The sequence below is a fragment of the Dipodomys ordii genome, unplaced genomic scaffold (genome assembly GCF_000151885.1).
Source record: "Dipodomys ordii isolate 6190 unplaced genomic scaffold, Dord_2.0 Scaffold55, whole genome shotgun sequence".
Lineage (NCBI taxonomy): Eukaryota > Metazoa > Chordata > Mammalia > Rodentia > Heteromyidae > Dipodomys > Dipodomys ordii.
In genome coordinates this window covers 7,460,332-7,483,967 of record NW_012267271.1, presented here as the reverse complement: position 1 = coordinate 7,483,967, position 23,636 = coordinate 7,460,332, and the positions used below count along the sequence as shown (strand labels likewise).

Here is a 23,636-nt window from a genome sequence, read left to right as displayed (position 1 = left end):
TTATGTGGTGCTGAGGAATCGAACCCAGGGCCTCAGGCATGCAAGGCAAGCACTCTACCACTGAGCCAACTTCCCAGCCCCCCCCCTTTTTTTTTGTATCCTGCTACTGGTGGTTAATTGGAGATGAGTCTCATGGACTTTCTTGCCCGTGCTGGCTTTGAACTGCGATCCTCAGATCTCAGCCTCCTGAGTAGCTAGGGTTATAGGCATGAGCCACCAGCATCCGGCTTCGATGATACTCTTATCTCCAATTAACCACCAGAAAACCTGACATGGGACTGTGGCTCAGGTATTAGAGCACTCACCTTGAGCTAAAGAGCTCAGGGACAAAGTCCAGGCCCAGATTTTAAGCCCCAGGACTGACAAAAAAGAATCTTTGTGAGGAAGTTTGTCGCATCTGATTTAACAGGGGGACTTTTTTCCCCACCTTCATTTTAGTGATTTTATTTATTCTTAATATTTTAAGGACAAAGGTAGAGCCGGAACCGTACTCGGATGATATGGTTACTTGCAGCCAGATTGTGTACAATTACAATCCTGAAAAGACCAAGAAGGTAAATAGAACCTTGGAGCTAGAACCAAACAGTTGAAATGGAACCTTGAAAATCCCGATGATAGTTTGGTTTTACACAGTGCAGTTTTATATAATTAATGGTTGCTGATTTATGGTTGCTCAGTGACTAGATACACAGGGAAAATGGCCTCCACTGTAGTTTGCACTTTGGATGTGCCAAAGTGAATGTAGGAAAGATGGAAGGCTGGAGGGTGGGGGAGGTGCTTTGACCAATAATCAGCTGGCTGATGAGAAGGCTAAAGGTCATGAAACTAATGTCCAAACTCTCGTGATTGTATTTTCTATTTCTTGGAGCTTTATTAGAAATAATACACAGTTGACCAAAATAGAAGTGTTTCCAGTTTGAGCATTAAAAGCTGTTGTGGTATTTGTTTCTCTGAACATCTTTTTTATTGTAGGATTCAGGATGGAGATCAGCCATTTGCCCAGATTATTGTCCTAATATGTATGAAGAAATGGAAACATTAGCCAATGTGCTCCAGTCAGATATCGGTCAAGACATGCGTGTCCATAACAGCACGTTTCTGTGGTTCATACCTTTTGTCCAGTCTCTCATGGACCTGAAGGACCTGGGTGTGGCCTACATAGTAGAAGTTATTCACCACCTGTACTCTGAAGTCAAGAATGTCCTCAACCACGCAGATGCAGGATGTGACAAAGTCACAGAGTTCTTTCTCCTGATTTTGGTGTCTGTGATTGAACTGCACAGAAATAAGAAATGTTTGCATTTGCTGTGGGTTAGTTCCCAGAAATGGGTGGAAGCTGTTGTGAAATGTGCCAAGCTTCCCACCACAGCCTTCGCACGGATTTCTGAGAAATCACCTGGAAGTTTCTCCAAAGGAACAACAATGATGTCCTCCCTATCGTTGCATTCAGTGCCATCTAACTCTGTGCAGCTTGCTTGTGTGCAGCTCATTAGGAGTCTTCTCAAAGAAGGCTACCAGCTTGGCCATCACGCTCTTTGCAAGCGATTCTGGAATAAGCTTAACTTATTCCTTCGAGGAAATTTGTCTCTAGGTTGGCAGTTGACGGATCAGGAAACCCGTGAGTTACAGACTTGCTTAAAACAAATTATTAAGAACATAAAAGGCAAAGCCTCTCCTTGTAGCACTCCAGTGGACCTGACTCCTGCTTCTAAAAGCCCGCTTGTGTCTTTTAAAGAAGAAAATGAAGAAATAGAGAAACCCAAAAAAGACACGAATGGTATGGAAAATTGTAGCCCAACATTTACTAAAGAACCAATCAAAATGGAGACATATCAAGTGCAAGAGAGTCCATTGAGCAGAGCGGGGAACGTAGAATGGGAGGATGTGAAGCACACTTACCCCAAGGATCTGAATGAGGAAGATGAACTCCCATCTGAGTCGCACTTAGTGCAGAATAGTAAAGGCCTTTTTACCAAAGGAGCTCGAGAGCAAGTGAAACCCAGTAGAGGGAAACAGAAGTCTGCCAGGGAGAAAGTTGTATGCACCTCAACAAGTGGCCCAGAAAGGGATTCTGACAGAGGAGTAATTGTTTCAACATACTTGTTGACTGATTCTAGCACTGATTCTCTAGAAAAAGTGTCTACATCAAACGAGGATTCCGCTTTAACGGATGATCATGGTAAAACCTCGAGACCAAAGAATAAGGTGCATAAAGATGAAATATGTGCAAAGCTGTTCCGTGTCATAAAGCAGCAGCCCAGAAGGAGTACTTCACTCAGTCATGCTGCTGGGGCAGAAGGAAGCAAGAGTGACTGTGATGCCGAGGTAGAGAGCTCTGCGATAGGAGACAGCGTCACGTGTGATCCATCTGCAGACCCTGAAGCCATGCTGGATGTTGAACAAGGAGAACAAAAGCCTGAAGACAATTTATTGCTGACGAAACAATGGAAGAGTGAAGAGTTAGATTTGTACTCTCCTCATGAAAAGAGTTTTCAGATACAGGAAAGACGTGGAAAAGGGGTGGTATCGAGTACAGACATGACCAACATGGCAAAGACTCTGTCTCCCTTTCAACATCCTTCAGCTGTACTTGAGTCAAGAGATAAGGAAGCAAGTAAGAGTGCAGATTGGGTCTCCTCTACTAGGGACGAGCCCTCTGACACTGCTCACAAGCCCACTGTTGGAACAGATTGCCTGGTGGACCGAGACCTCCACAAAGTAGTGGCCCAAGCCAGTGTTATTAAATTTCCATCAAATTCAACTAAAAATAGTTCACCCCAACTAGAAAGAAAAGTAAAAAATGACAAAAGATGTTCCACAACTAACCAGCACAGAGTTGCAGATACCAGCTATGGGCAAGTGATTGTCATTTCAGATTCTGATGACGACGAGGAACTTCTGGAACTTGAGAAACACACCAACCAGGACACAGTAAGCAGCACTAAGGAAGTGCCAGGCCAGTGTGACTCGGATGCAAATGCTAGTGCTGACAAGAAGTTTATAAAGGAGGAAGATGCAAAGTCCATTCTACTTGAGTCCGATTCACAGTTTTTTGAGTTTGAAAGTGCCTCTGAGGTGTTTTCGGTGTGGCAGGATCATAAAGAAGAAGGCAGCAAGGATTCAGTTGAGGAGGTGGGAGGAAGCTCGGGTGGGGCACATGTGTCTGCCGAGGCTGAGAAGGACAGCAAAAAACGGGCAGAGCCACATAGTAGAGATGAGGAACTGTGTGAAATGGAAGTCAAAAAACCTAGGAGAAAACAGTATGAAAAACCTGTGGCCAAAGACCCTCTAAGGCCTTCATCTTCTGCCAGAAAGAAGGAGCAGTCTCATGATGACAGTGACTTGCACGCTGTGGCCTCAGAGACCGCCACACCCAGTCTGGCTGCACTGAAGAGGTCCTCGCCAAAGCTCCGGACTTACTCCAAGCCTATCAGGAAGGTCCCAGCCTCCAAAACGCCTAAGAAGACACATTCTGAATCTAAAAGAGGGCAGAACAAGAGTTCCCATTACCTGAGTTGCAGAACAACTCCTGCCGTTGTGCCACCCAAGAAATTCCGCCAGTGTCCCGAGCCAGCTTCAACCGTTGAGAAACTGGGTCTGAAGAAAGCCCCTCGGAAGGCGTTCGAGCTGTCCCAGCGCTCCTTAGACTACTTGGTGCAGTTACGGGATCATGGCAAAAGTGTCGGGGTTGTGGAGACCCGAAAAAAGGCCAAGTTAGTTTCTCCGCAGACTCTTCCTGTCAAAAACAACAAGAAACTGCTGCCCGACCAGGATGATGTTCAGCTACAAAGGCAGGCGAAGCCTAAGAATAGAAAAGACGTTTTGGTGAGTGAAAGTACCCGGGCTAAGAGAACAAGGTCCCCCGTAGCTGCGAGTGTAGATGTTGTGAGGCCGGAGTCTGGCAGAACAGATGAGTCCGGGAAAGGCACAGAGGTGCTTGCCAACAGCGGTGAAAAACAGCTCCTCCACCTCTCATCCTCCAAAGCAGAAACACCGCCAGCAAAACGCGCTTCAAAGGAGCCCAGTGATGATTGTCTTCTGAACTACTGTGATTCTAGAGTACAGAATGGAAGGATGCCGGACAGTGACATACCTGCCTCGACTTCAGAGAGCCCTGGAGGTGGTGATTCGACAGGACGTAGTGGGCAGGTGGCAGTTGTGAACCAGTCTGAGCTGGATTCCGGCAGCGACATGGATGACGACAATTTATATTTAACACAAAATGACCCTGAAGACATGGACTTATGTTCACAGATGGACACTGATTACGCTCACCTGATTGAAGTGATTCCCGGAGAAGATGCACTTCCGACAGAAGATGCTGTGCATCCACCTCATGTGGAGTCTTCGAGTGACACTAAGTGCAAGTACAAAGACTGTGTTGAAACCATAAAAGCCCAGAGTGAGTATTGCGCACAGCACTCTGAAGCTAAAACAGCAGACGACAATGTCTTCCGCAAACCTGGCCTGCCTCTTTCTGCAGTCAGGCCTTTGAGACCTACCACCACTAAGGTTTTCAGCTCAAGTGGTAGCTCACGAATTGCCAACCTCTCCAGGTCTCTGGACAACACTACAATCCCATCAACTCTAAGAAATAAGCCAACACAGTCAATTCTGAAAATGCCCCAGTCCTCTGCAGTATTGCAGAAGCCGGTGGCTGAAGTGAAGAGCTTACGCAGTGCTCTCAACCCGCAGAGCCCCAGCAGCGCCCTCAGGTCAGCCTACAGACCTCAGTCAGCAGCCTCCTCGCCTGCAAACGCGCTCTCTTCGTCACAGTCTATCTCTGACACCTTCATTAAAGAGGTCTTAAAGTGGAAATACGAGATGTTTTTGAACTTTGGTCAGTGCGGGGCACCGTCGAGTCTTTGTCAATGCATCTCAAGATCTGTGCCTGTCAGATTTCAAGATTGTACAGAGTATTTTGATGTTTTTCTCCCCTTGATGATATTGAATACTTTTGAAACAGTAAGTGGCATTCCGCTCTTGGCCTCTGCAGACCTTTTCAAGTTGTTCGTTCTTTATTGCTGAGTGATTATTAGAGTACAGTTCAAGTGCTTTGTTTGGCTTAGTTGTTGAAGTTGGATTTTATATTGAGCAGACAGTAGTGCCAGGCCCAGTTGTGGATGGCAGTGGTATAGTTACAGATGGAGGGGGCTGATGGGCCAAGTTGATAGGTGGCACTGGAGGAGGTGTGTGCCAGTGCCAGGGAAGGGCCGAGGTCTCAGAGGAGATATCTCATCTGCACTCTGTTTACATTGTTTTGAAAAGATGTAGAGAGGCACTGTAGTTTTCTTTATAAGTAGCCAGGAATAAATTACATTGAACAACAGGGCAATCCTAAATTTCTCTTGACATGTTTGTCTTCTTAACTTTCTGTTATAAGAGTTCTCTTTCTAATTTCCTCTATATAGGTTTTTCTTTTTTTTTTGTCGGCCGTGGGGCTTGAACTCTGGGCCTGGGCGCTGTCCCTCAGCTCTTCAGCTCAAGGCGAGCACTCTACCACTTGAGCTACAGCGCCACTCTCTTTCTAATTTCCTATACCTACCTCTTCCCCCTTTCTATCTCTTCTCTTTGCTTTTTGATAGGGTGGCCAAATATAAAACTTGTAGTTCCAGTTATTGGTTCCCAGTTCAGATGGCGTCTCAGTGCTGGGCACAGTAGCATGCTACTGGAGTCTTCCCACCCCTTAGGAGGCTGAGGCAGTGAAATCAGTTGAGTTTCAGGCCACTGTTTAGGGAGATACTATCTCAAAACCGAAACTACCCAACTTAGAGAAACAGCAAATAATTCTTGAGCAGAAGCATTCAGCTGTGTTTCAAAGGATGTTTTTGACGTTTTCATGGTGGATAAAGGTGTATATTAGGGACAAATTCTGTGGGTTTTTTTTTTTTTATTTGTTAAAATAAAATAGGACTGGGTGCTGGGAAGGTGGCTCAGTGGTTGAGCGCTTGCCTTGCATGCATGAGGCCCTGGGTTTGATTCCTCAGCACCACTTAAGCAAAAAGAAAAAAGCCGGAAGTGGTATTGTGGTTGAGCGCTAGCCTTGCTAGCCTTCAGCTGAAGAGCTGAGGGACAGCGCCCAGGCCCAGAGTTCAGGCCCTATGACCGGACCCAAAAAAATAATAATAATTAATTAAAATAGGACTGGGGCTGGGAAGGTGGTTCAGTGGTAGAGAGCTTGCCTCGCATGCATGAGCTCTGGGTTCGATTCTTCAGGCACCACATAAGCAGGAAAATCCAGAAGTGGTGCTGTGGCTCAAGTGGTAGAGAGCTTGCCTTGAGCTGAAGAGCGGAGGAACAGTGCCCAGGCCCAGAGTTCAGGCCCCACCACCGATGACAAAAAAAATAGGACTAGGAATGTTGAGGTGATTTTTTTTTTTTTGTGGTCCTCTGGTGTGTGTTCACCAGTGAACTGTGAAAACAGTGTGCTCCTGATAGAAGTCAGGCACAGGAGGTCACCTGGGAAAGAGTCCATCCACAATAGGCAGTTCACGGAGACTGAAAGCTGATGCGTAGTTGTCAGGAATGTCTGGAGTGGAATCGAGTCAGACTAGTGGTAGGGTTTCCTTAGAGGTGACAGACATGTTCAGGAACTACATAGTGATGATGGGTGAACTAGAACTCGCTGTAGTATGTACTTCAAAATAGTGGTTTGTGAAAGGAGATGAATAACAGAGAGGCTCAGGATGGCAGATAAAACCTCGTATGTTTTTTTTTTTGGGGGGTCCGGTCGTGGGGCCTGAACTCTGGGCCTGGGCACTGTCCCTAAGCTCTTCAGCTCAAGGCTAACGCTCTACCACTTGAGCCACAGCACCACTTCCGGCTTTTTTCTTTTTGCTTATGTGGTGCTGAGGAATCGAACCCAGGGCCTCTGGCATGCAAGGCAAGCGCTCTACCACTGAGCCAACTTCCCAGCCCCAACCTCGTATGTTTTTATGTTTTTAAGGAATAATTCTCCCCATGGTTATACAGTAAAGGCCAAATGTGCTTAGATATCCGCTGTTCGGGAGATAACTTCAGAGATCTGGTGGATTGTGTTTTGAGGCCAGCTTGGGCAAAATAATCAGCTGTGTACCTGTGTGTACCTGTCATCACAGTCTGAGGCCAGCCTAGAGTTAAACTTTACCTGAAAAATAACTAAAGTAGGAAAGAGCTGGGGGTCATGACTCACGGGTGAAGCCCTCAGGTCAAACCTGCCCTTTGGGAAAGATGTGGTCCAAACAGTGGCAATAGTATGGTCTAACCCAGTTCTTAATTATTATTTTTTGCACCAGTCCTGGCACTCGAATTCAAGACCTGGGCACTGTCCCTGAGCTTTTTTACTCAGGGCTAGCACTTGGCCACTTGAATCATAACTCCACTTGGAGCTTTGCTTTTTAATTTTTTTAATTTTTTGGAAATTAGTTGTAGGTAACAGTCTTGTGAATTTTTCTGCCTGGGCTGGCTTTGAACCAAGATCCTCAGATCTGGCTTTCTGAGTAGGATTACAGTGTAAGCCACTGGTGACCAGCTTTCTTGTTTCACTCTTTAAGATTTTGTTTTTAGGTGTAAATTGTAATCTGTATTTGGTTATAGGTAGTATTAAAACAGACATGCCGGTGGCTCATGCCTGTAATCCTAGCTACTCAGGAGGTTAAGATCTGAGGATCACAGTTCAAATCCACCCTGAGGGACAGCACTCAAGCCCAGAGTTCAAGCTCCAAGACTGACAGAAAAAAAAAAGACACCAGAAGCTCTGTGGAAGGGGAGGCTTGTTGACCCCTGTGCTCCACCGGGAAGCCCCTCATCCCCACTCTTTAAGTTAATGTTATCATAGAGCACTGAATGCCAAGGGAATGCACCTGAACCAAGTATACACATAAACGGTTACATTGAGACTTTATTAGACACGTTCCTGTAGTAATGCTGTCTGCCACAGATACACATATAAAGAGTCAAAAAAATTTGAAACAATGCAGACAGACATAAGCAGAAAAGGTTGGATCAAAACATGGACAAATGTTTTCCCTTTTTATTGAGGTACATCATCAGTGTTAATTCTGTTGAAGTGTTACTGGACTTAGATGATTTTTTTCAAAGCTAGATCTTCAGTTGCATAACTGTTATCACAGTCCAATTTTAGGACCTTTCCATAGCCCTCACAGACTCTTGAGCCATTTCCTAGTTCCAGATACACGTTAGGCTGCTTTCTGTACATTTCCTCTTTCTGGACCATCACGTATCTGGAATTTTCCACCACCCTTTAACTGTAGTTTCTTTGTAATGTATATCAATATTTTCTCACTTTTTTTGGGGGGGGGGTCTGGTCATGGGGCCTGAACTCTGGGCCTGGGTGCTGTCCCTCAGCTCTTCAGCTCAAGGCTAGCGCTCTACCACTTGAGCCACAGCGCCACTTCCGGCTTTTTTCTTTTTGCTTATGTGGTGCTGAGGAATCGAACCCAGGGCCTCTGGCATGCAAGACATGCGCTCTACCACTGAGCCACCTTCCCAGCCCCTATTTTCTCACTTTTTATTGTCAAATGAGATTCCAGTATCTGGTGTTTCCCATTTGTTTATCCACTTACTGTTGATGATTAGGTCATTGCAAAAAATTGGACATGACCATTCTAGACAACTTCATTAGACTTCCACGGATTAATTGATTGATCCTTATTGGTTGTCCCTTGGAATTCTGGGTTCTGGATTTACTGTTGTTCTGAAAAATTTTACTCTAAATTTAGCATAGCTTTCCAGAATGTACTGCTTGCTTCATTTGCTCTTTTGCTTTATACAGATGGCACAGGAATGGATCAACTCTCCCAATAAAGATAATTGCTATCAGGTACAGCTAAAAAAGTTTGCAGCTGATTATAAAAAAAGCTGGGAGTTTGTGGGTAAGTTCTTTCTTATGTAGCCTGGAATGTGCATGATGATAATTGGAGATTTCTGTTGAAAAGGAGATTCCATCATTTGAATTTTCTCAGGTGTAGGTTTCCTAAGCTAAATTCTTAGAATAAATAAATGTGTTTATGTACAAAAGTTGAATTATATGTCTGTAGTGTCCCCTGCATGAGAATGCAAGTTATGAAATTTCACTTTTTTTTTTTTGGTTGGTTGTGGGGCTTGAACTCGGGGCCTGGGTGCTCTCAGTCAGCTCTTCAGCTCAAAGGTGAGCATTCTACCACTTGCGCCACAGCACCACTTCCAGTTTTCTGGTAGTTTATTGGAGATAAGAGTATTACGGGAATTTTCCTGTTGGGGCTGGCTTTGAATCACGGTCCTCAGATCTCAGCCTCCTGAGTAGCTGGGATTACAAGCATGAGCCACCTGTACCAGGCAAAATTTCACTTTTAATCACCATGTTAACACTGATCTCCGTAGCCTTGGGGAGGGTATTCCTATAGTTTTCTGTAATAGAAGTTTCCTTGCAACTCTTATTTTTCTTCTGGTTGCTTATAAAAACAAAAATGTGTTGAAAGTTTCTCCACTTATTTATATTGCCTTTAGTTTTCCTTGGAAGTTTTGTTATTCAGAGTTTAGTTTTTTCACATATTGCGATGATTATGTTTTTGCTTTGTTTTAATTTTTTAAGAGTTTCAGTCTGTCTCATCCCAGCACTTAGTGCTTTAGGTCATTGTTACTGCTAAACCAGCAATTGATACTGGACTTTTTTTTTTTTTTTCCTTTGTTGATTGTGGGGTTTGAACTCTGGACCTGGCACTATCCCTGAGCTCTTCAGCTCAAGGAGAGCACTCTACCACTTGAGCCACAGCGTCACTTCCAGGTTTCTGGGGTTAACTGGAGATCTCACAGACTATCCTACCCTGGCTGGATCCTCAGATCTCAGTCTCCTGAGTAGCTAGGAGCATCCAGCTGATACTGGACTTTTTTATTCTTGATCTTGCTTTATTTTTCCATTCCTCTTAGTTTACAATTACCCTGTCTCCTTTGTTTAAAATGTTATTAATAGATTTTAAATTCTTGTATGTACTTAGATGTTTCTGAATTTTCTCCTTGCATTTTTAAGTGAGGAACAAATGAGAGAATCTCATGATTAAAAGCCAAGAATAAGGTCACGCATGGCGGTACATGCCTGTAATCCCAGCAACATTCAAGAGGCCAATTCAGAAGTATTATGATAGTATGGGCTCACAGTAAGTTCCAGGCTAGCTTTTTTTTGGGGGGGGGGTTCGGTCTTGGGGCCTGAACTCGGCCTGGGTGCTGTCCTTCAGCTCTTCAGCTCAAGGCTAGCGCTTACCACTTGAGCCATAGCGCCACTTCCGTTTTTTTTCTTTTTGCTTATGTGGTACTGAGGAATCGAACCCAGGGCCTTATGCATACAAGGCAAGCACTCTACCACTGAGCCACCTTCCCAGCCCTAGGCTAGCTTGAGTTACATAGCAAGACCTTATTTTGATAAAATAAAACCAGAATATGCCTTTAAAAAATGAACAATTTCTCAATATTATTCTATTTTGGTTTTGTAGTAGTTGTGTGTATGTATATGTGTTATATTTATTACATGTATGTGTGTATGTAGGTATGTATGTAGGTATATGTATCTGTGTGCTGGTAGGGCTTGAACCCAGGGCCCTCACACTGCAGCTTAGTTTTTTTGCTCAGATTGGCATTACGCCACTGAACTACATCTCTGCTGTCAGCTTTTTTGCTGGTTAATTAGAGGTAACAGTGTAGATTTGTCTGCCTGGGCTTGGCTTTGACCCTCAATCCTCAGGTTTCCTGAGTAGCTAGGATTACAGGTGTGATCCACCAGTGCTTAATCTTCTGTAATAGTTTTCTTTTTTGTTGTTGTTGTTGTTTTTTGGTTGGTCATGAGGCTTGAACTCTGGGTCTGGGCTCCCTCAGCTCTTCAGCTCATGGCTAGCACTCTACCACTTGAGAAATAGTGCCACTTACTCAATTCCTTTTTTTTTTTTGGGGGGGGGGTCCGGTCCTGGGGCCTGAACTCTGGGCCTGGGTGCTGTCCCTCAACTCTTGAGCTCAAGGCTAGTGCTCTACCACTTGAGCCATAGCGCCACTTCTGGCTTTTTTCTTTTTGCTTACGTGGTGCTGAGGAATCGAACCCAGGGCCTCATGCATGCAAGGCAAGCACGCGCTACCACTGAGCCACCTTCGCAGCCCTTCCTCAATTTCTTTTAAATCTTATTTAAAATCTGTTATGTAAATGCTGACATTTTATTTTTTATATAGTTTATCTGGATGAAAGTGAATTGGCTAAACAGCTTCATCCCAAGGAAAATGATTTGGTGTTTTTGCGTTGTGGGAGACTAAGTGGAGAGAAGAAAGACACGGAGAGAGGCAGCGTGGCAGATCACCATATGTATTACTGTGGCTATGTCCATAAGTTCCGTCGCACTGCACTCAGTAAGTAATAAGTTGACAGGTTATCTGCTCCTCACTGTGGGTAGATTTGGGCTTTAGATGCCCTGGATGTGCCACATGTTTTCCAGACAGGTATTTACTATGTTGATTTCTGGCTAAATTCTGTTTTCTGAGTCTCTACAACTCCTTCATTTTTTACAGGGGAAGTAACAGGAAATGTTTATCTTTTTCTCCCTACTTTTATCCTTTTCATACTAATATAAGTGCTTGCCAAACATTAAAAGAGTCCTTTCTCTACTTTTCCTAGGCTAAACTTCTGTGTATTTTCAAATGTTTTAAAATGCCCTCTTCTGGTGCATTTTTTCATCTGTCCTTTTGCTGGTTATGATCTAGACCATTTTTAAACCATAGAACTTGGGGGAAATCTCATTTCCCTAGCTGCCAACCATTGCTTTATCAGGATTTCTCCTCAAAATGATGTTAGCTTGAATTTTATAAGCACCTCTGTCTGCTGTGTGAGGAACCTTATAATCTTCAAAACTCTAATTCATCCAAAACAAGGGCTGGGGAATGTGAAGTGGTCTTTCCAAGATTGTTGTCACTGTTAAGTGATCAGTCCAGAACTGGTTTCAAAAAGACCTGTTTATTTATCTTTTTTTTGGGGGGGGGGTCTTGAGCCCTTGCTTGGCTTTCTTACTCCTAGTTGGTGCTTTAGCATTTGAGCCACACCTCTGGTATGGCATTTTGCTGGTTAACTGGAGATAAAAGTCTTGAAGACTTATTTGTTGGTTGTGGGGCTTGAACTCAGGGCCTGAGTGCTAGCTAGCTCAAGGCTAGCACTCTACCACTTTGGGCCATAGACCCACTTTCAGGTTTGAGGAGTTCATTGGAGTGGTTAATTTTTTGCCAGGGCTGGCTTGGAACTTTGATCCTTAGATCTCAGTCTCCTGAGTAGCTAGGATTATAGACATGAGCCACCAGTGCCCAGCTTAAGACTTTCTTGCATGGCTTTGAACTCTTATCTTCCAGGTCTCAACCTCCTAAACAACTAGAATTATAGGCATGAGCCACCAGTGCCCACTAGGTAAAGTTCACATTTTTATTTTTTGTCAGTTGTGGGGCTTGAACTCTGGGCTTGGGCACTGTCCCTGCGCTCTTCAGCTCAAGACAAGCATTCTACCACTTGAGCTACCGTGCCACTTTCAGTTTTCTAGTGGTTTAATGGAGATAAGAGTCTCACGGACTTTCCTGCCTGGGCTGGCTTTGAACTGCGATCATCAGATCTCAGCCTCATGAGTAGCTAGGATTACAGGCGTGAGCTACTGGTGCCCGGCTAAGTTCACATTTTTATTTTATGTCTTTGTGAGTCTGTCCCTTCTCCTTTTTGCATCACATCTTAAATAGCAAGAAGCATCTTAAGAATGCAACATTATGTTGCTCTTCCTTACAGCACGCTACCCCAAATAAAGTCATCCCCTTTACTTACTGCATCCCCCCTCCCCTTTTTTTTTTTGTCGGTCAGGAGGCCTGAACCCTGGGCCTGGGCGCTGTCCCTCAGCTCTTCAGCTCAAGGCTAGTGCTCTACCACTTGAGCTACAGCTCCACTTCCATCCTGTTTCTAAGCTCTTACTCAAATTGCTGCAGTGGCCTCATAAGTGATTCTTTACTTTTCCCATGAACTGGGATTTGAACTGGATATTGTGTTTGTGCTTGCCTAGGTAGCCACTCTGCTGCTTGAGCATGCACTTAGCCTAAAAGTAATTGGTTTCAATGTGCACGATAGAGCATATTAGAGCATATTGCTTCCCTGTTGCTTTATATCTGAATGGATGGATTTGGAGTCATTACTGTGGTCTACAATGTCCTCGGTGTTTTACACTAGATCTCCTAGCACATGTCCCCTGGCTTTTCCTTCTAGCTCTAGTAGCCTTCTCCCTACTTCTAAAATGCTTTAACGCATGTCTGTGTGATGGTTTTTGTAGCTTATGACTGCCTGTAGCAGTCTTTGTTCCCTAGTAAAGACCTTGCTTTCTTCCTTACTTCAGTCTCTGCTTAGTACAGCTCATCAGGAAGACCTCCTGGACCAGCAGGCTGTCTGCATCCCCATTGCTTCTCGTCTCCTTCTCTGCTTGCTGCTATTTCTTAGTACTTGGCATGCCTGACTTGTTTAGTTAGTATATGACTCCCTCTTCTAGAAACTTGTCTCTTCAGACCAGAAACACTGCCTGGTTCTTAGGAAGCATTCAGTAAACATTTATCGAGTGAGCTATTTAAATCATAGAAACATGAAAGTTATGAAGTACTTACGAATATACTTTTTAACTGGATAACATTCTTCACATGTAACTGAAATTGCCTTTTCTTCTTCCTGTCAATAGTGCGCAGTAGGAAATCGGAGTGTTCCCTTTCCATCCAGATTCAAGATCACTTGCCAGCCAGTTTAAACGAACTTATGAAATGTGTTGTAATCAGTTCCCTGGTAACAACACAGAGGAAATTGAAAGCCATGTCTCTGTTGAGTGGTCGGAACCAACTGGCCAGAGCCATTCTGAATCCAAATCCCATGGACTTCTGTACCAAAGATCTACCAGCTATGTCCTCTGAGAGAATTGTGAGTGCTGATTGGATGGTGCCAGGGAGAGTCAGAACATGTGTTGTCAGGAGGGGAGTGTCCCATTTGAAGCTGCTCCATGCTCCTCTATGTGTACAAGAAGACACGTCCATGTGCAGTGGTGTTTGGTGTCAGCCCTCCTCCTTCGGGGAGGGGAAGGTAGGGTAAAAGCACCATGCACTGCAGGCTCCAGCATTCAGGAGCAGAGTCTCAGATTTAGTGCGGTGAGTTTTGTGTTTGAATCCTTGATGGATTTCAACTGGTCGTGGTACAATTGCAAAGGTGAAGTTGTCATCTTGTGTGAACGTGTTTTTCACATGTAAACTGCTGAAAACAGAAATGACAGGGGTAACTGGTATTTTTGAGCCCCATCATGCGCTAGGGCTTTTGTATGCATTATCTCTTGTCAGTTCTCATCGTCAAGGAGTGGCAGAGGTTGAGGCTCAGAGAGGTTAGGAGTTTAGTATGAAAGTAAATTGAAGTTAAAAGAAAAAAACTAAAGGGTAGACCCAGATCTGACCTGGAAAACTTATGTTTTCCACTCATGATTATTATGAGGCAATGCTCTTAGAATATTTTTACTATCTAAAGAAAGAGATAATTGATACAATGAGAAAGAATGATAGAAGAGTATAGATTAGTAAATGAAATTTATGATCATATTTTTATTTTTCTGCAAATACTGGGGCTTGAAATCAAGCTGTCACTCAGCTTTTTCACTCAAGGCTGGCACTCTACCACTTGAGCCACAGCTCAACTTGCCCCTTTTTGCCAGAGATAAGAATTTCATGGACTTCCCTGCTCAAGCTGGCTTTGACTCTTGATTGGATTGCAGCCTCCTGAGTAGGTAGGATTACAAGGCATGAACCACTGGTGCCAGGCTTGTGCTTGTCCTTATAAGAATCACAAACAAAAATGTAGTTATAGTTGTGAACTGAAGCCTACTGACACTAGTTAGCAATTTGTAACTACCATTCTTTGTGGTAGTGAAACTCTCCCTTAGATTAGTCACTTCTAGTCACTTCAGGATTGTGTCTGGCCATCACCAAATTGTTTTTGCAATCTTCAAATTGAATGTTTACCTTTCTCATATGATACCATGGGTAGGGGTGGGGGAACAAACCTCTCACAATGTCTTTTTGTATATAGATTAACTACTTAAAAGATTTCAATGAAGATCAAAAGAAAGCAATAGAAACTGCATATGCCATGGTGAAACACTCACCATCAGTTGCCAAAATCTGTCTGATTCATGGGCCACCTGGAACAGGAAAATCAAAAACTATTGTTGGTCTGCTGTACCGCTTACTCACAGAGGTAGGTGTGGAGACGGCCACAGCTGCACTGTCCCACTGAGGCACTGCTTTAGCTCCTCGAGTTCACTGACATACAAATAGTATTAAAGTTTTCCTTTTCTTTTCCTTTTCTTTTTGCCAGTCCTGGGGCTTGAACGCAGGGCCTGGGTTCCCCAAGCCTCTCTGTGCTCAAGGCTAAAGCTCTACCACTTGAGCCACAGTGCCACTTGTGGCTTTTTCTGTTTATGTGGTACTAAGGAATTGAACCCAGGGCTTCATTGATGCTAGGCAAGCACTCTACCACTAAGCCACATTCCCAACAAGTCTTTTCTTTTCTGCATGTACTTTGTATGTTATGTAGAAGCATATCAGCAAAAGAGGTGGCAGAGAGAGGGACAGGTCATAAGAAGTGAAAAGAGGGCTAGGAAGGTGGCTCAGTGGTAGAGCGCTTGCCTTGCATGCCTGAGGCCCTGAGTTCGATTCCTCAGTACCACATAAGCAAAAAGAAAAAAGCTGGAAGTGGCGCAGTGGCTCAAGTGATAGAGTGCTAGCCTTGAGCTGAAGAGCTGAGGGACAGCGCCCAGGCCCAGAGTTCAGGCCCCACGACTGGACCCAAAAAATAAATAAATAAAAAAGAAGTGAAAAGAGCAGAAAGCACTGTCTCACAGGAAAAAAAAAAAAATCCTCAGGACTATAGGGTAGTTTTTCAGGCTGCTTTTGTAGGTCAAGGTCTAATGCCAGAAAACCACCAGAGATGTATGCTTGGACTAAATGTTGGTTGGACTGAACATTGATTGAAGTAACTGGATACTAAAGAAAGACTCAGAGCATTTATAATAAAACTTCATGCTTGGCCTGATGGCTCATGCCTATAATCCTAGCTACTCAGGATGCTGAGATCTGAGGATCATAGTTCAAAGGCAGCACATGCAGGAAAGTGCCGGAGCCTGCCAGCAATGAAAGGGAATCCTGAATTAGGGGCTGAGGACAGGAAAAATAAAGACATAAGACAAAGGATGGGGCCAGGAGGTCTGCAGCTCAAGACTGCAGCCCCGTTTATTTTTAACTCTCCTTATTTATACTATTAGAAGTCAAAAGGTAACATAAGGTTACAATAGTCCAGAAAAACAAGGAAAATTTTAGTAAAAACAGAGTGCAGTAAAAACAAGACAAGGTCAACTGGTAGATAGTAAAACAAACTCTGCAGACATAGCAAAGCAATCCCGGGCACCTGGTGTTTTTTAAGTAAGCGAGTTACTTGTACTTACCTTCAAGTGAGCACTGGGGTCAAGATGACCTTTAAACTTTACTGTTGGCTCCCAACAGGAAAGTCCCTGAGACTCTTATATATCTAATTAACCACTGGAAAACTGGAAATGGCACTGTGGCTCAAAGTGGCAGAATACTAGCCTTGAGCAAAATAGCTCAGGGACAGTGCCCAGGCCCTGAGTTCAAGCCCTGCCACCTAACAGACAAAAAATACATAAATAAAGAGATGACAATAAGCATATACAGAATCTAATGCTGCAGGGAGTGTGGGTGGTAAAAGGTCTCCACACAGGAAACGGACATAAAAGATTAAATCCAGCAGTGTGTGCTAAGCAAGTGCTCGTTAGTGAGCTTCCTACTTCCATGTAGAAGTAATTTTAAAGTCAGAATAAGATTCTTACATTTATTGGTTATCACAGGAGCCTTTACATGGTAATGATAGTAGAGAAAAGCCTTAAAACTGTGTAATAATAGATAATAGAGTTCATCGTTACTTTGTGTTTGGTATGTGGCAAATTGCAGAACCCGAGGAAGGGGCATTCTGATGAAAACTCCAATGCGAAAAACAAACAAAACCGTGTCCTTGTGTGTGCGCCTTCGAATGCAGCCGTTGATGAACTTATGAAAAAAATCATCCTCGAATTCAAAGAAAAATGCAAAGATAAGAAAAATCCTTTGGGTATGATACTAAGTGTGGGTTTCTAATTTGTTTTTGTTCTTGGTGTTTTTGTGACACCTCTAAGTAAAGAGCAAGCCAGTCCTGGGAAAACTTCCACCCAGGGCTGGAGCTTATATTTGCTTGGTTCACTTGTTGGTACATACCCCCTGTGCCAGGCACTGAGGTTTCAACAGTGCATCCTGACATGCACGTGACACATGGTCTGATGAGGGAGTGGGCAGGTCAGCAGCTGGATAATAGAGCGAAAGGCCCATGGCTAAAGCCGGCGCTTTTAGATACCTCAAAAGAACCCTTGATTTATTTGTGTGAGGTATCTTCGATAAAATCCTGAGTGCAGTTAGGAGTTCACTATAAAAGGGAGGAGGGCACTTTGGGCACACATGTCTGCCACTTAAAAGGGATCAGACAAGAGAAGTGCAGGGAGCCAGTGATAGAATGCAACACTGTTCCTGTAGGCCACAGTGCCGGTCTGTCCGGGCCCCGGGCTGCCCAGTGAGGGAAAGGTGGGTCTAACTGTGAACATGGGCTTATTAGCAAAAGCAGTGAGACTGTTTTCACTGGAGTTACTTACTATAGTAGCTTACTATGCTGCAACCCCAGTCCTGTGAGCTAGGAATTAAATAACCCTGCCCTAGATGGAGCAGAGAGATTATGTTGTGTCATGGTCACAACTCTTGGTTGATTCGCGTAACAGTGATGAGTACTCCCACATGTGATGAAGAAGTGAAAGTACTTAGCCTTAACTTTTTTTACACCCCTCACTTTGAGTTGTCTTCTTCAGCTTTGTATTTTCCTGCTTTCCCAAGTGCATGTCTTGTCTTCCAGGCTGAATTAACTACCAAAACAGCCAAAGTGGAGCTGTGGCTCAAGTGGTAGATGCTGTCCTGGAGCAGAAAAGCTGTGTAAGGGAAAGAGCTCAGATCCTGAGTTTAAGCCCTAGGACCAGTGCAGAAAAACACAAAAAACATTAGTATAAAAATATAAAGGAAAGTAAGCCTGCAGCGTACTCTTGGTGATCCTGCTAGTTTGTGCCAGGTAGAGAGGATTGTTAAGAAGAATAGCAAAATGCTGTCTAGGAAGTATTCAGTGTGGATTCTGGACTCTAGTTGACCATTTGTGTTATATTCCTTCTCAATTGTCTGCATTGTTTTTCTTCACAATAGACACAATGTACGGAGACAGATAGGATTTATTGGCACATCCTTATTTGTCTTTTTGTGATTTTTATCAAAAGGAAACTGTGGAGATATAAATTTAGTACGACTGGGTCCAGAAAAGTCTATTAATAATGAGGTCCTAAGATTCAGCTTGGACAGCCAAGTTAACCACAGAATGAGTAAGTACTAATGATGCTACATTATAGTGCTTTTTCCATTTCCTTCCGTCAGTAAAATGTAACCCTGAGCACTAACAGTAATTTGGGGACTTAGAAGTAGTCTAGCTTCAGAAATGACTTGTTGTTCTTATTGTACCTTTTAATTTTATTAGAGAAAGACTTACCTTCTCATGTTCAAGAGATGCATAGAAAGAAGGAGTTTCTCGATCATCAGCTGGATGAGCTTTCCCGCCAGCGGGCGTTATGCCGAGGTGGAAGGGAGATGCAGGTATCTAAACATTTCAGTAATAACCCATAGCTTCACAAACTAGTGGGTGAGTATTTGATGTCATTGTTTTATTGAGGAATGGCATGATTCCGAGAGAAAAATGTATAATGCTGGGCTCAGATCTATAATCCTAGCTATTTGGGAGGTAGAGCTGAGAGCTGAAGTTTGAGGCCAGACAGGGAAGAAAGTGACAAAACTCCCTTTTTAAACCAGTAGCTGGACATGGTGATTTATACCTAAATTCTAGCTGCTCAGGGGGCTGAGATCTGTAGGACCCATGTTCAAAGCCAGCCCCAGGCAGTAACCTCCTCAAGACTCTATCTCCAAAACAACCAGAAAAAAAAAACAGACTAGAGATGTGGCTTATGTGGGACAGTGTAAGCCAAGCAAGCCCAAGGCCCTAACTTACATCTCTGGCACTGGAAGGCAAGCAAGTAGTCAGTAAGTATATATAAACAGACGGTGTATAAGAGGTAAGCTAAAGGCATGACTTGGGTAGTAAGGTGTCTGCCTGGGAAGTGCATGCCCCTCCGTGAATTTAATCTCTAGTACCTGACAAAATATAAAAATAAGAATGTGGGGCTGAGAATGTGGCATAGTGGTAGAGTACTTGTCTAGCCCTGGGTTCGATTCCTCACTACCACATAAACAGGAAAGAGCCTGAAATGGCACTGTGGCTCAAGTGGTAGAGCAAAAGCAGCTGAAGGGCCAGTGCTCAGGCCCTGAGTTCAAGCCCCAGGACTGGCTGGAAAAAAAAAATGTGTAATGGAATAGTTTGCCTGCATCAGGAGTTAGCTTTGTTTTTGGTTGGCCATGGGGCTTGAACTCTGGGCCTGGGCACTTATCTCTGAGCTCTTCAGCTCAAGGCTAGCTCTCTACCACTTGAGCCACAGCGCCACTTCCGGGTTTTTCTGTTTATGTGGTGCTGAGTAATCGAACCTAGGGCCTCATGCATGCAAGGCAAGCACTCTACCACTGAGCCACCTTCCCAGCCCAGGAGTTAGCTATTTTTTATGAAAAAGAAAGGGGCTGGGAAGGTGGCTCAGTGGTAGAGTGCTTGCCTTGCATTCATGGGGCTTTGGGTTCGATTCCTCAGTACCACATAAGCAGAAAAGGTCGAAGGTGGCACTATGGTTGAAGTGGTAGAGCACTAGCCTTGAGCTGAAGAGCTGAGGGACAGTGTCCAGGCCCAGAGTTCAGGCCCCATGACCGACAAAAAAAAAAAAAAAAGAAAGAAAGAAAGAAAAAGGAAATAGACACTGTTGGTTTTGTAGTCTCTTAGTGTAGCTATTATGGTAGCTCTGAAGCTGCCACAGGTAGTGTGTGTGAGTGAATGTCCAATTTGACTCACTGGCCAAGTTATGTTTTATTAAAGAGCCACCAAATTTGTTAGGTATCTTTTAGTGGTGAGTTAAACCAAGTTCGTGTTAGTTTAAACACAAAGGAAATTTATTGGCTTTTACACCAGGGAAAGCCACATGTGAATTAGCTCCAATGTGGAGAGATCCAGAGACTAAAATGATACTTTTCTACCTTGTGATTTGTTTTTGTTTGTGTGTCAGTCATTCTTTCCTTCTCTAAGAGAGTGCCTAGCTCGGGTGTACTCCGTCATCCTAGCTTGAGAACTCAGAGAAGGAGGTCTTCCACCCCATGCATCAGTTCCAAGGAAGCACTCTGAGAGGGCCAAGCAGGTGTTGGCCCTGCAGTTTCCCAGGCCTATATCACATGCTGGGCACTGGCTAGAGGATGGCTGGGTTGTAACTGGCAGCCTCTTTGACCACCTAGGAGGAGGGGTGATGCCCCAGGCTGGAGAACTTAGCAAGCTGACGGGTGACACTCTGCAGTATCTGGGCCTGACTGACTCTTACCCACATGGTACTGATAAAGGGAAAGTAAGCTGGGCTAGTGAGTTTTGGTTGATTACCTATTTTAGACTCACTCATGAAATGTAAAGTAGTCTGTTGGAAACCATTCTAACTTAGTTTTAATGATGGCATTCTCATTTCTTCCAGAGGAAAGAGTTAGATGAAAAAATTACTAGAGTTTCAAAAGAAAGGCAAGAACTTGCTTCAAAAATTAAAGAGGTAAGTAGTTTACATACAGCATTTTATTTTCTTGATTGATGAAATAGTTCAGATAACATAAATGTACTTTCTAAATTACATCTTGAAAGTGTTATAAAAAATTACAAGCACAGAAGTAGTGTTATTACATTTATATATTTTTTTCTTTAAAGAAGAATTCCTCTCACCATCTAAGCTTAGTTTTGTGGTACTAGGGTTTTGTGGTATGAGGGCTCAGTAGGCAGGCTAGCATCTAAAAGATTTCTTTTAGGAGGTGATTTTCCTCTTGGGTCTGCGTAACTATGAAAAATCCTTCTTTGGGGCTGGGAAGGTAGCTCAGTGGTAGAGCGCTTGCCTTGCATGCCTGAGGCCCTGGGTTCGATTCCTCAGCACTACATAACCAAAAAGAAAAAAGCCGGAAGTGGTGCTATGGCTCAAGTGGTAGAGCGCTAGCCTTGAGCTCAAGAACCGAGGGACAGCACCGAGGCCCAGAGTTCAGGCCCCACGACCGGACCCAAAAAAAAAAAAAAGAAAAATCCTTCTTCGCTTCTTTTTCTTTCCTGCTGCAAAATAGTGACAATTACAATCAGATAAATGATCCATGGAAGTAGGTTTATGAGTGTTTCTCCCTATTGGAAAAGGAAGGTCACAGGTGTGATTTTCAGAAAGAGCATGGCAACTGTCTGGTCTGTCCAGTGCTCTAGATGGTTAGGACTTGGCATCAGAAAGTTAGTGTGCCAGGTGTGGTGGTTCATGTCTGTAATCCAGATACTTGGATATCAGAAAGTTTGAACTTTAAGGCCAGTCCAGGCAAAAAAGTAGCAAGATGCCATCTCAATAAGCTGGGCATGGTGATGCATGCCTATCATCCCAGCTGTGTGGAAGGCTGTAGATAGGGGAATTATATTTCAAGAGCACAAGGCGCTATCTAGAAGCTGGCTAAAGCAAAACGGGCTGGGTCATGGCTCAAGTAGTAGAACACCAGTCTAGCTAGGTAGCATGAGCCTCTGAGTTCAGAACCTGGTACCACATAGAAAAAGTGCAGCTTCATTTTGAGCAGTTCTTGGTTTAAAGCGAACTCTGTGTGTGTGTGTGTCTTTGAATCCTGTAACATGTACAGTTATTCCCTGGTGTCTCCAGAGGTTGGTTCCAGGACTTTTCCCTCTCCTTGCCATATAGCAGAACGCAAAGATGCTTGGGCTGGGAAGGTGGCTCAGTGGTAGAGTGCTTGCCTTGCGTGCCTGAGGCCCTGGGTTCGATTCCTCAGCACCACGTAAGAAAAAATTAAAAAAAAGAATGCAAAGATGCTTTGCCTGTACCTGTGATGACACCTGTGTACTGTAAATCATCTCCAGAGTCCTTGTCTTGATCATACATGATATGATACAGATGCTGTCTAGATCACTGCTACACCTATTGTTTAATGAATAATGACAAAACCAGTCCACACATATTTCATAGAGACTTTTCTCCAAATATTTTCGGTCTGTGGTTGTTTAACTTCACAGATGTGGAACCCACTAGATAGAGAAAGCCAGCTCTGTAGTTTTCCCCAGTATTTTTGGATGTGAAAATAGATAAGAGTAAATACAGCTTAGACTGAACCCTAATCAAATTAAGCAGATTCAAGAGGTCTGGGTGATGGCAAATGATGATGTTAGACATGCTCTCCATCTGAGATAAATGCAGTTGAATTTAATGAATATTTCCCTTAACAGTTTGTTTAAACTAATAATTATCTGAAAGCTTTGTATTAAAATTAGAACCTGAGCCCAAATGGATCTTTGCACACTTGAGGATGAGTTCATTGTTGGTGGTGTGTGGTCTTTGCTGCACATCACACACGTTGTGTGGACTGATCCACCGTGTTTGTAGACTACTCACTAGATGGCTGAGCACAGAGGCCACCTTCCTCCTGAAGCTCACACTCAGGCCTCAAAGCCCACTACTGCTTCAGAGTGCCTGGGTCCTGAGGCTCAGGGGTGAGAGGTGGCAGAGTCTCTGCTGAGAATAGCACCTTATTAGAGCGACAGCAGCGAGGAGGCCTTCTCCTTCTCTTCATCCTAGTGCATTCCCTTATTACCAGCTGACGGGGTGGTTTTTCTTACTGCGGAAGTAGAATATTCATTCTCCAGGCTTGTAGGCACTTTTATTGATGCTTTTATAAAACAGGAGAATATGTATTTTCAAGTACATATACTATAAAGGCTTAGTTCTCTTTACTTTTACTCAGATAATTGTGTCACAACTCAGTAAAATTATTTAATTTCTCTTTATTCTGATACTTGCCTTTCAATTGGGCTGTAAGGATTGTAATCTACTTTGTTCAAATCAGGACCCTGAATAATTGTTTTGGGGTGTGTGTGTGTGTGTGTGTGTGTGTGTGTGTGTGTGTGTGTTTTCAGTCATGGAGCTTTAACTCTGTACCTGGTGTGTGTGTGTGTGTGTTTTATCAGTCATGCGGCTTTAACTCTGGGCCTGATGTATGTGTATGTGTGTGTGTGTGTGTTTTGTCAGTCATGGGGCTTTAACTCTGGACCTGGGTGTGTGTGTGTGTGTGTGTCTGTGTGTGTGTTGTCAGTCATGGGGCTTTAACTCTGGGCCTAGGCGCTGTCCCTGAGCTCTTCAGCTCAAGGCGAGTGCTCTACCACTTGAGCCACAGCACCACTTCCAGTTTTCTGGTGGTTAATTACAGATAAGAGTCTCATGGACTGCCGTGCGTTGGTGGCTCACACCTGTAATCCTAGCTACTCAGGAGGCTGAGATCTGAGGATCACAGTTCAAAGCCAGCCC

General features: G+C 43.9%; 1 protein-coding gene across 1 annotated transcript in view; it reads left to right on the top strand.

The window, feature by feature from the left end:
* The window catches only part of Setx (senataxin), a 74,907-nt gene that overhangs the window by 36,666 nt on the left and 14,605 nt on the right, over nucleotides 1–23,636 (top strand). The window contains exons 7-16 of the mRNA XM_013021293.1: nucleotides 467–554; nucleotides 973–4,965; nucleotides 8,774–8,873; nucleotides 11,191–11,364; nucleotides 13,701–13,933; nucleotides 15,083–15,250; nucleotides 17,020–17,176; nucleotides 18,411–18,512; nucleotides 18,665–18,780; nucleotides 20,793–20,864. Of these exons, the coding sequence (XP_012876747.1) occupies nucleotides 467–554; nucleotides 973–4,965; nucleotides 8,774–8,873; nucleotides 11,191–11,364; nucleotides 13,701–13,933; nucleotides 15,083–15,250; nucleotides 17,020–17,176; nucleotides 18,411–18,512; nucleotides 18,665–18,780; nucleotides 20,793–20,864 (5,203 nt within the window). The remainder of the gene's footprint in view (nucleotides 1–466; nucleotides 555–972; nucleotides 4,966–8,773; nucleotides 8,874–11,190; nucleotides 11,365–13,700; nucleotides 13,934–15,082; nucleotides 15,251–17,019; nucleotides 17,177–18,410; nucleotides 18,513–18,664; nucleotides 18,781–20,792; nucleotides 20,865–23,636) is intronic.